Consider the following 12,190-nt stretch of genomic DNA (forward strand, 5'->3'; position numbering starts at 1 on the left):
AGCTGATCTCTTTGTCCTGTATCAGGCCATGCAGTACATCTGGCAACACAGGCTTTTCAATTGTGTTATCTGCTCCGACTCTCTTAGTGCCCTTCAAAGCCTCTGTGTGCTGTGCACCATCCATCCCTTTGTGCAACGGCTCCAGGAAAGCTGTCACTTGCTCGCTCTTGATAAAGCCACTGTGATGTTTGTGGGTTCCTGATCACGTTGGTATAACGGGAAATGAGGCTGCTGATGCTGCTGCCAAGTCTGCGGTCCTGGTAGCTCGGCCTGCTGGCTCTTCCATTCCCCCAGATGATCTCTATGTTGTCTTCTGTCAGCAGGTGATGTCACTTTGGCATTGCCATGAGTTCTTCGTTCGTGGGAACAAGCTCTGGGTTATTAAGCCTCTCCCAGCAGCTTGGACAAACTCCTCTTGGCTCTCTCGCTGTGAGGAGATTATTTTAGCTAGGTTGTGTATCGGGCACAGTCTTTTTAGCCATTGCCATTTGTTAAGTGGTGCTCCCCAACCACCTTACTCATTGCACTCAACACTTGATGGTCTGCCATTTTCCGTCCGATTGCCCTTTTTTTTTTAACTACTTACGTTCTTGTTTGTGTTTGCCGTCTGAGCTATTGGCTGTGTTTGTGAATGACGCCCGGGCTGTCAACCGTGTTTTAGTTTTTATCTGTTGTAGCAATATGGCGAACACATTTTATTTTTAGTTCATGACATCTGTATGTGTATGGCGTATTTGATAGATCTTTTACCATGTCCTTGTTTTTTAGCTGTCTTCTGATCCATCGACTGGGATTAATGTGTAATCATTTTTAACTCCTCTCTTGGTCGTTGGGTTCTACCGTTCTGATGTGGGCATGAGTGACCCTAGTTGCTTTTGTGCCCTAAAACAAAACAAAACAATACAAATAATCATTTGTAAGTTCGAAAAATTCTTATACAGCACATCACTTCAAAAAAGTGATATGGTCCACTACAATTGCCCTTATGATTTTTAAAATCATGTACATGACTGAACTCGAATAATTCTTCTGTTTGCCGGCCGGTGTGGCCGAGTGGTTCTAGGTGCTTCAGTCTGGAACCACGCGACCGCTACGGTCGCAGGTTCGAATCCTGCCTCGGGTATGGATGTGTGTGATGTCCGTAGGTTAGTTAGGTTTAAGTAGTTCTAAGTTCTAGGGGACTGATGACCTCAGATGTTAAGTCCCATAGTGCTCAGAGCCATTTGAACCAATTCTGCTGTTTAATAAATGTGCAGCCTTGTGTGTTCTAACATACGTCATGTGAATAATTGTGTATAATATTTGTTTCATTTTCAGAGGTGCAGCTGACTTTGATGATGTTGATGAAGAAGAGAATCTTGAGGAAATTGATCAGCAAGAGGTAACAGTGACATTGGAAGTAAAATCATGAATTTTTGGTATGGTAGATGGGAAAATTAGTGTAGCAGAATTCTGTAGGTACTTTTAGCTTTTAAGTTATTGGTGTTAGACATGAAATCTAGGGCGTAACACGCTGTTTTTCCTGCTAGGGACTGAGAACAAAATTTTAGGAAATAAATCTTTCATATTTACAGATGACTTATTCATTTATCATCATAACAAGTTTCATTACGAGATCTCAGTTGTAATAATGATTGATAATGATGGTTCCTCAGTTGCGCAAATGAGGGAAGGGATTTGTACTTTAATGTGGAATTCAAACCACGTGTTGCTTATGGTGAACCTTCACATCATTAAGAGGTGAATGGCTGGTTAAAGGCAGACTTGAAAGATCCATGGTCTGACAGAGATTCACTCATATTATTTGCTTCAAGGCCCACCATTTACAACTAAACCACAGGGCCCCACATCATAGCCGTAAAGCATAACTCTTTCATATGTCAGATTATATGGAGGCAGTTTAAGGATGGTTTTAATGAGCATGGGCATTTGGTGATGAGGCTCAAACCTCAAAGCTAATTAGGACAAAATAAGTAAATAAAGATATATTTTGTGAAATATTATCATCTACAGAAACATAATAAATATCTCTAAAAAGGAATGATCATGAACTGTTCAAAAGCTTGAATTTGGGAAGAATAGTCATGTAATTGACAACAACCATACCAAAGAAACTGTTCTGGAATCTGCCAGAAGTGATTTAGGGAAACAAAATGGGACTTAGAGTGTCTCCCAAAATTTGATTAGGCAAAAATAGCCAAAGAATGAGCCAGGAAATATTGAAGAATGGAATTTATTGAAAACAGTAGTCAGTTGTGCTATCAAAGTATATGGCCAAAAAAAAGCAAAGTAAAGGGAAAAAATGAACTGTTGGAATGAAAGCATTAATTTTGTGAAGGATCAAAAATGTGGAAAAAGAAAAAAAGCTACAGAAAAAGAAAATCAAATAAATGGTCTTATGCCACAGGATGAACAAAAAATAGCCAGACTTGAGTGATAATTCAGACGTAAGAAACTCGGGTAAAAAGTTTCATGAGGGAAGAAAAAGTGAAAAGATTAGATATTCTCATCCAGAAACGTGAAATAAGCAATAATGATCGGTTAACGGCAAATGCGATAGAAGTTGCAGGAATCAGTGGTATGTGGTGGTTGCGCCAAATATCTGGCTATGATATGTAGAGAAAATAGCATACATAGTGACTGGAAATGGGAAATTATAATACTAATATTCAAAGATGATTAGGGAGCTGTGTACCAACCACAGAGGCATCAACTTATTAGCACAGTACCTGAATATCTTGAAAAAGATAATGGAAAAGAGGTTGAGAGTTATCCTAGAATCTGTTTGGAGAACTGTGGCATGGATTTAAGACCAGCAGAGAAACAGTTGACCTTATTTCTGTTCTGACTGGTAATAGAAAATGTCAACTGAATCTTCTGTCAGTTCGTGATAGAACAACAGTTGTTGTTGTTGTGGTCTTCAGTCCTGAGACTGGTTTGATGCAGCTCTCCATGCTACTCTATCCTGTGCAAGCTTCTTCATCTCCCAGTACCTACTGCAACCTACATCCTTCTGAATCTGCTTAGTGTATTCATCTCTTGGTCTCCCTCTACGATTTTTACCCTCCACGCTGCCCTCCAACACTAAATTGGTGATCCCTTGATGCCTCAGAACATGTCCTACCAACCGATCCCTTCTTCTGGTCAAGTTGTGCCACAAACTTCTCTTCTCCCCAACCCTATTCAATACTTCCTCATTAGTTATGTGATCTACCCATCTAATCTTCAGCATTCTTCTGTAGCACCACATTTCGAAAGCTTCTATTCTCTTCTTGTCCAAACTATTTATCGTCCATGTTTCACTTCCATACATGGCTACACTCCATACGAATACTTTCAGAAATGACTTCCTGACACTTAAATCAATACTGGATGTTAACAAATTTCTCTTCTTCAGAAACGCTTTCCTTGCCATTGCCAGCCTACATTTTATATCCTCTCTACTCCGACCATCATCAGTTATTTTGCTCCCCAAATAGCAAAACTCCTTTACTACTTTAAGTGCCTCATTTCCTAATCTAATTCCCTCAGCATCACCTGACTTAATTAGACTACATTCCATTATCCTTGTTTTGCTTTTGTTGATGTTCATCTTATATCCTCCTTTCAAGACACTGTCCATTCCATTCAACTGCTCTTCCAAGTCCTTTGCTGTCTCTGACAGAATTACAATGTCATCGGCGAACCTCAAAGTTTTTATTTCTTCTCCATGAATTTTAATACCTACTCCGAATTTTTCTTTTGTTTCCTTTACTGCTTGCTCAATATACAGATTGAACAACATCGGGGAGAGGCTACAACCCTGTCTTACTCCCTTCCCAACCACTGCTTCCCTTTCATGTCCCTCGACTCTTATAACTGCCATCTGGTTTCTGTACAAATTGTAAATAGCCTTTCGCTCCCTGTATTTTACCCCTGCCACCTTTAGAATTTGAAAGAGAGTATTCCAGTCAACATTGTCAAAAGCTTTCTCTAAGTCTACAAATGCTAGAAACGTAGGTTTGCCTTTCCTTAATCTTTCTTCTAAGATAAGTCGTAAGGTCAGTATTGCCTCACGTGTTCCAGTGTTTCTACGGAATCCAAACTGATCTTCCCCGAGGTTGGCTCCTACTAGTTTTTCCATTCGTCTGTAAAGAATTCGTGTTAGTATTTTGCAGCTGTGACTTATTAAGCTGATAGTTCGGTAATTTTCACATCTGTCAACACCTGCTTTCTTTGGGATTGGAATTATTATATTCTTCTTGAAGTCTGAGGGTATTTCGCCTGTTTCATACATCTTGCTCACCAGATGGTAGAGTTTTGTCAGGACTGGCTCTCCCACGGCCGTCAGTAGTTCCAATGGAATATTGTCTACTCCGGGGGCCTTGTTTCGACTCAGGTCTTTCAGTGCTCTGTCAAACTCTTCACGCAGTATCATATCTCCCATTTCATCTTCATCTACATCCTCTTCCATTTCCATAATATTGTCCTCAAGTACATCGCCCTTGTATAGACCCTCTATATACTCCTTCCACCTTTCTGCTTTCCCATCTTTGCTTAGAACTGGGTTTCCATCTGAGCTCTTGATATTCATACAAGTCGTTCGCTTATCTCCAAAGGTCTCTTTAATTTTCCTGTAGGCGGTATCTATCTTACCCCTAGTGAGATAGGCCTCTACATCCTTACATTTGTCCTCTAGCCATCCCTGCTTAGCCATTTTGCACTTCCTGTCGATCTCATTTTTGAGACTTTTGTATTCCTTTTTGCCTGTTTCACTTACTGCATTTTTGTATTTTCTCCTCTCATCAATTAAATTCAATATTTCTTCTGTTACCCAAGGATTTCTACTAGCCCTCATCTTTTTACCTACTTGATCCTCTGCTGCCTTCACTACTTCATCCCTCAAACCTACCCATTCTTCTTCTACTGTATTTATTTCCCCCATTCCTGTCAATTGCTCCCTTATGCTCTCCCTGAATCTCTGTACAACCTCTGGTTCTTTTAGTTTATCCAGGTCCCATCTCCTTAAATTCCCACCTTTTTGCAGTTTCTTCAGTTTTAATCTACAGGTCATAACCAATAGGTTGTGGTCAGAGTCCACATCCGCCCCTGGAAATGTCTTACAATTTAAAACCTGGTTCCTAAATCTCTGTCTTACCATTATATAATCTATCTGATACCTTTTAGTATCTCCAGGGTTCTTCCATGTATACAACCTTCTTTCATGATTCTTAAACCAAGTGTTAGTTATGATTATGTTGTGCTCTGTGCAAAATTCGACCAGGCGGCTTCCTTTTTCATTTCTGTCCCCCAATCCATATTCACCTACTATGTTTCCTTCTCTCCCTTTTCCTACACTCGAATTCCAGTCACCCATGACTATTAAATTTTCGTCTCCCTTCACAATCTGAATAATTTCTTTTATTTCATCATACATTTCTTCAATTTCTTCGTCATCTGCAGAGCTAGTTGGCATATAAACTTGTACTACTGTAGTAGGCGTGGGCTTCGTATCTATCTTGGCCACAATAATGCGTTCACTATGCTGTTTGTAGTAGCTTACCCGCATTCCTATTTTCCTATTCATTATTAAACCTACTCCTGCATTACCCCTATTTGATTTTGTGTTTATAACCCTGTAGTCACCTGACCAGAAGTCTTGTTCCTCCTGCCACCGAACTTCACTAATTCCCACTATATCTAACTTCAACCTATCCATTTCCCTTTTCAAATTTTCTAACCTACCTGCCCGATTAAGGGATCTGACATTCCACGCTCCGATCCGTAGAACGCCAGTTTTCTTTCTCCTGATAACGACATCCTCTTGAGTAGTCCCCGCCCGGAGATCCGAATGGGGGACTATTTTACCTCCGGAATATTTTACCCAAGAGGACGCCATCATCATGCAATCATACAGTAAAGCTGCATGCCCTCGGGAAAAATTACGGCCGTAGTTTCCCCTTGCTTTCAGCCGTTCGCAGTACCAGCACAGCAAGGCCGTTTTGGTTATTGTTACAAGGCCAGATCAGTCAATCATCCAGACTGTTGCCCTTGCAACTACTGAAAAGGCTGCTGCCCCTCTTCAGGAACCACACGTTTGTCTGGCCTCTCAACAGATACCCCTCCGTTGTGGTTGCACCTACGGTACGGCTATCTGTATCGCTGAGGCACGCAAGCCTCCCCACCAACGGCAAGGTCCATGGTTCATGGGGGGGAGAACAACAGTATAATAAACAATTAGATGGCTTAGCTATGTGTTCCTCTCTTAGACCACTTTGGCTGAAACATTCAGGGATCATGTGGAACAACGTTTTCAGAAAAAAGAACCCTTGAGTGCAAATACTAAATACTGGTTTAGATATGTAGATGATGCTGTGTGTGTGAACTGGCAGTACAAGACAGGTCAGCACATTTTTGCAGAACCTAAACAGCCAACATAAACATATTTAGTTCACAATGGAGATTGGAAACAAATCCATAAACTTCTTAGGTCTCTTCGTTGATATCAGTACACATACACGTTGTTTGAAAATGGCCCTACCACTGTCTGCAAGAAGTGGTGTATGTTACCATATGTAGGAGAGGTATGACAGATTGTAGCAAAAATGCTGATATCCTGCAAGTGTAGGCTTTCCTACTACATTAAGAAAACCACAGCCCAGTGTATTTTCAATAGCAAAGATAAGGCCCAGTTACTAGCTAACAGGGGGTAAACAAAATTATCTATTCTGATTGTGACAGGTTTTATGTTGATCAGTCAGGCAGAGACATTGCAAGTTGGTTGGCTGAACATGAAAACAGCTGGAGGTTGCAGAACTCTGATTTTTGCTGAGCATGTGCTAAGTGAGAGTCACAACTACCAGCCAGAGTCCCATGTCCTTCACTTGGCAAACAAAGACCAAAAACTCAGCCTGCTGGAAGCTCTGTAAACTAACAAACATTGAGCCCACAGTCCAGATCTAATCTTAAATTGCCAGACACAGCTTAACTCTTCCCTTTTCCTAAACTTCACATAATTCTCTCTGTTTTTCATTACTTCCCACACTGTCTGCTCCTACATATTCCCCCATTTTCCTATATTCATTGAGTTCCTTTATTTCTTCGAAATTATCTGTATAATCCATATAGACTGTAGTTACAGTTGTTAAGTCCTTCTTTTAACTGGTACTTTTATTACTTTGCATGTTTAATACAACTTGTAGTTGTACAATACTGTTTTTATTCTACTTAGTGCTAATGTTTCTTCTTATTTGCTTCTTTTGTATTTGCATTTATTTAACTTTTTATTTTTTGAAATGCAGTACCATCACGCTCTCAAAGATGGCATTTTTTGTATGTTCTCTCATACTCCTCAATTTTCCTGCATTTATTCATTTCTGTTTATCTTATTGATATTGCTTAAATTGCTTGTATATTCTGTAGTTACATTGATAAGTCTTTCTTCTTTTAATTGATTTGTCTATCACTCTCCATCTTTTATGCCTCCTAAAATAACCTTGTCAAGTATTAATTTTGTTTTATTTTATTGGTTTTGTTTATTAATGTAAATGGTTAATGTAGGCATGCTGTTCCAGTTTTGTGTTCAAGTTTTGTCATGTTTACTCCATTTATATTTATTAAGTGTTCAGCTTTTTACTTTTTTCATTGCATTACCACCACACTGCCAGAGATGTTATTTACTGTATGTTTCCGCTTCAATCTAGATGTGTAACTTCCTTTCCAATATTATTTACAAACATTGTAAGTTCTTTGGCAACAATTGCCAGTAAATGTTTGAAGGTGGCCTTCTAAGCCGAAAACTGGTCAGCACAATAAAAGTAACACTGTAGAACAACAGCAAATTAGCACTTTCCATTTATTAATAGAAAAATGTTTGGAGAAAGGAAAAGATCCAATAAAAGTGTTCCAAGAATTGGGGAAGGTGTGCAGACTTATAAAATATTGTACTTCATTGAAAAAATGGTATGTCCCCAACTCACTAATTACAAAAATTCAGATGCCGCATGATATTGTGACGGCAGTGTACAAATAAAAAATGGAAAGTCAAAATGGTTTAGAACAGAGAGGTGTGCAACTGGGCTGTTTCCTTTCCTCATTAATTGTAATCGCATTAAGGACTACTGCAATGAAGGACATCAAGGAAATTAAAAAAAGACATAATGTTCTTGTATTTGCAGATATCACCATTTGTGGTAAAACCAACATGGAGGAATAGAGGAAATTGTATCTGTGTAACACAAAATTCAAAGAGTGTTGGTTAAGTGTATGCAAAAAGTGGCAATGTGAATGAGTAGAGCACTCATTCCATGGATTCTAGAATATGAATAATTGTGCTTATCTGGCAAGTGATGGAGTGCAAATCATGAGGTTCTGAAATTGGTGGCCCAATGATTCAATTTAATACCAAGACTAGTGTGGGATAAAGATTTTCCCATAAGGGCTAAACAGGCCATGTTCAAAACTTTTCTTCTGCCCATTATGTCTTAGTCTGAAGAGTTGAGTTATAATCAGAATACAGGTAAGTTGCTAGCAAGCTTGTGAAATGAAATTCCTGTGTCTGGTTTACAAAAGACAAGGAGAGGTAGGATCAGAGATGTTTACATAAGGAAAAACCTGCAAGTGGTAGTGCCCATGTAGGAAAGGCTAACCTAATTTTCTGGAGGTACCAGAAAAGAAATATGCCAGAACAAAGAGGTTGTTGGATGCCCAACAAAGAGATTGTAGGACCAAATCAAAGACGACATTGAAAGAAAAGAGACATGGGATGCAGTGGTGAGGGAGGAAATCTGCCAAGACAGAAACAGGCGGAGGCAAATGATTTGAAATAGCTCTACCCAGCTAGCAATACGTACTCGATGACGACGGTGAGTATAAAAAGAATATATATGGGCCCTGCTGCCTGACAAAAAAAATCGAAGCTCCCAGGAGGAAAGGAGGAAACAGAATGAAACTTCATGGGTGGAGAAGGTATTTTATGTTATTTCAGTGATTTACAAAATTTAACAGTATGAGTCCATTTATCGGTATGATGTTGCACCCCACCCAGCATGCATGCACCAATTTGGTTGTATCTTCTTCTGAGGCAAAATGGCCCACAACTTAGCTGGTCTTTGACATTTTAGATACTAGCACTGGAACAGAGTAGCCATCTGAGCTGGTCCCAATGTTCTGTCAGGGACAGATATGAGCATCTTGAGCTCTACTAGCTAAACACATGCATTTGAACGCGTTTTAACTGTATTATGCTTACCCTGGGTCCAATGGACCCCAAAGAGAGTTTTAATTACCATATGAAGAACTTAAAACAGCCCCACTCATCAGGTATACTGTCATGCAATATTCAGTAACACATTAAAGCTATCAGAAATCTTTGTCGTTAGTTTTAAGTGACACATATACTTTCTTCTTTACACCACATTTTAAACTGTGTTCGATGGATCCCTTGGTTTATGTTGTATTGTTATTAAATTAGAAAGCTTTGCAATCAATTATATTTTATTGGAATTCAGGGAATATGCTGTTGGCACACTTATGCATTATTGTGATAGCAGAAAATACATTGTTACACCTTGAAACTCTGTTCTGCTGTCAGATAGCATTTCCTGTGTTAAGTAAGAGAGTGAAATATTGCAGTACATCGTTCTTTTTCTAATAGAATGTCAAAATCTACTTCTAAAAAGGGTACAGGAAAGAAGATAACAGATGTTTTTCAAGCCAAATTTTGAATCAGTTGTTACTCAATGGGTAGCTGACAAAGAAGTAGTAGTAGTAGTAGTAGTAGTGGTGGTGGTGGTATTAATGTCTCTGGACAAATAAGCAGTGAAACTAATAACATTCATATTCCTCCAAATAGTATGCTTTGATGTAAAAGGCCTGCAGTGCAAAATGAAATACATGCACACAATTTATACTACTACCAGCAGGTGGCGTAATCACCTGCACCACCAAAGATGCTTGGGATTTATTTATTGCTCTACCCACTGGAGATGAAATCATGAAATGTACAAACCTAGAGGCGTGAAATGTTTCTGTACCGAGAAAAAGAAACTGGCATGATATAACTAGAGATGAAATGTTTGCCTTCTGGGGAATTTTGCTACAGATTGTAACAGATAAAGGCTGGGATGTTCCAATCCAGGAACTATTTCTGGGACAAGTTTCCACTCCATAACATAGATCTCTAATGTATGTGAGTCAGCTTGAAACAATAACAAGATTCAATAGATTTGATGACAAAAGGACAAGAGAGGCCAGGTTACAAAATGATAATCTTGCTGCTGTATCTTATGTAGGGAAAATATTTATAGGACAGTCCAGGAAAGTAATGGTACCAAAAATTAATGTTACAGTGGAGGAACAACTAATTCCATTTAGGGCCATTGTGGATTTGTGCAATATATGCCAAATAAACTTAGAAAGTCTGGAATGAAAAATATTTAGGATGTATGAAGCTGAAACTGGATACGTCATCGATGTGATTGCAAATACAGTAAGAAAATCAGCTGAGCCATCCCTTGCAGGCAATATTGCTGGTATACCCAGTAATGTTACTGTAGATAATTATTTCCCAAGTGCACTATTTATAGAACATATCTTGAGTAAAACCATAACTCTTGTGGAAACAAAGAGGATGAACAAAAGAAATTCTGTGGTTAGTTTTTCGCCAAAGAAAAACAAGTGTGTAATCCTGCTACGTACCATGCATCACAATGATTCTAGATGAACAACATCCAAAACAGAAGCCCGAGATTGTAAAATTTCATAACCAGATGAAGGGTTCATAATGTTGTTTATTCTAAGAAAACTATTCAGGATTAAAAATGAACTCTCTTTAACTTAATAAAACTATTAAAAATGATCTCAGCTGTCTTAATAAACCTTAAAACAAAATATTAATGCATGATAATATCCACAAAATACTTGTTTTTGTTTAAAATCTCGTATTACACATAATGGGTCCAATAGACCTGGGGATATGTAAATGTACGAAAGATATAGGTCATGCATAGAAGGGTTAATGCTGCCAACAGTACCTACACTCTTGCAGATCACACATTATGCATCCCAAGCCTTTCAGTGGAACATTCATGGAGACCTCTGTGACAAAAATTGCATTCCAGTTATTCTACGCTTACCTGACCAAAGCGAAAACTAATTTGTATCTTAGACTAGTCTGCTAACAAGTCTTTACTTAACATTGACATGGAGGAAGCAATCATTGTGGCTTAAGATGCTACTGCTGCTGCTACCATAATATGATGCTTCTCTTTGGGCCTACCCTAATGGAAACATAAATAGCGGAGGCCATTGGAGAACATAGATGAGTGCTCAAATGCCATAAACACGATTTATTCAAACAACTATGTGTGAAAGCACAGTTCTTAACTAAAAAGCATAGTCTACAGCCTAGTGTGACCCATTTAGTTTTTATCCAGATTTTATTTTTATAGGTCCTGCTATCCTCTTCATTTTAATTATGGACTACTGCTTTTAACCTGCTATTTGTTTGCCACTTGACAGAATGATGGGAAGTGTGTCTATGGCAGTTACTCTCCGACAATGACGTGTTAGAAAGAATCTTTGTGAGTCCTGTTCAAGCACAGATCTATAATACTACTTTTCAGTGTCCCTCTATTCCTTCCCCCATTGTTAAGGATTCTTTATAAAAGAATTTTTCCTTATGATTTGTACAGATCACCTGAGGTTATGTCTTTGAGTGATGCAAAACTGCTTGTGACTTTCTGCTTAAAGTATTCTACAGCCAGTGTGGATTATTTCTTCCAAAATGTGGAAATTTGACCGTGGTTGCTAGCAATTTAAAATAACATGGTTTATCACTAGTGTTTATTTTCAGTTTTTTATTTTCTACCTTAGCAGTGACTTTGTCACTTAATTGAGTACATTAGATAGCGCTAATGCAGTGAGCTAGATAGTGCTAATACATTGAGTAGAACTACAAATCTTTCACATAAAAGCAGTTAATTAAATTTTGTTGTTCATAAATTTATATGGTCCGCCCCTCGTGGTCTCGCGGTAGCGTTCTCGCTTCCCGAGCAAGGGGTCCCGGGTTTGATTCCCGGCGGGGTCAGGAATTTTTCCTGCCTCGAGATGTCTGGGTGTTATTGTGTCGTCTTCATCATTATCATTCATCCCCATTACGGTCGGAGGAAGGCAATGGCAAACCACCTCCACTAGGACCTTGCCTAGTAAG

The 12,190-nt window shown here is 38.9% G+C and overlaps 1 protein-coding gene across 1 annotated transcript in view; it reads left to right on the plus strand.

The window, feature by feature from the left end:
- Positions 1–12,190, plus strand: part of LOC126418983 (DNA-directed RNA polymerases I, II, and III subunit RPABC2) — a 77,309-nt gene that overhangs the window by 17,220 nt on the left and 47,899 nt on the right. Inside the window, exon 2 of the mRNA XM_050086031.1 lies at positions 1,318–1,381. Coding sequence (XP_049941988.1) covers positions 1,318–1,381 — 64 coding nt within the window. The remainder of the gene's footprint in view (positions 1–1,317; positions 1,382–12,190) is intronic.

Source organism: Schistocerca serialis, chromosome 9, assembly GCF_023864345.2.
Source record: "Schistocerca serialis cubense isolate TAMUIC-IGC-003099 chromosome 9, iqSchSeri2.2, whole genome shotgun sequence".
NCBI classification, from domain to species: domain Eukaryota; kingdom Metazoa; phylum Arthropoda; class Insecta; order Orthoptera; family Acrididae; genus Schistocerca; species Schistocerca serialis.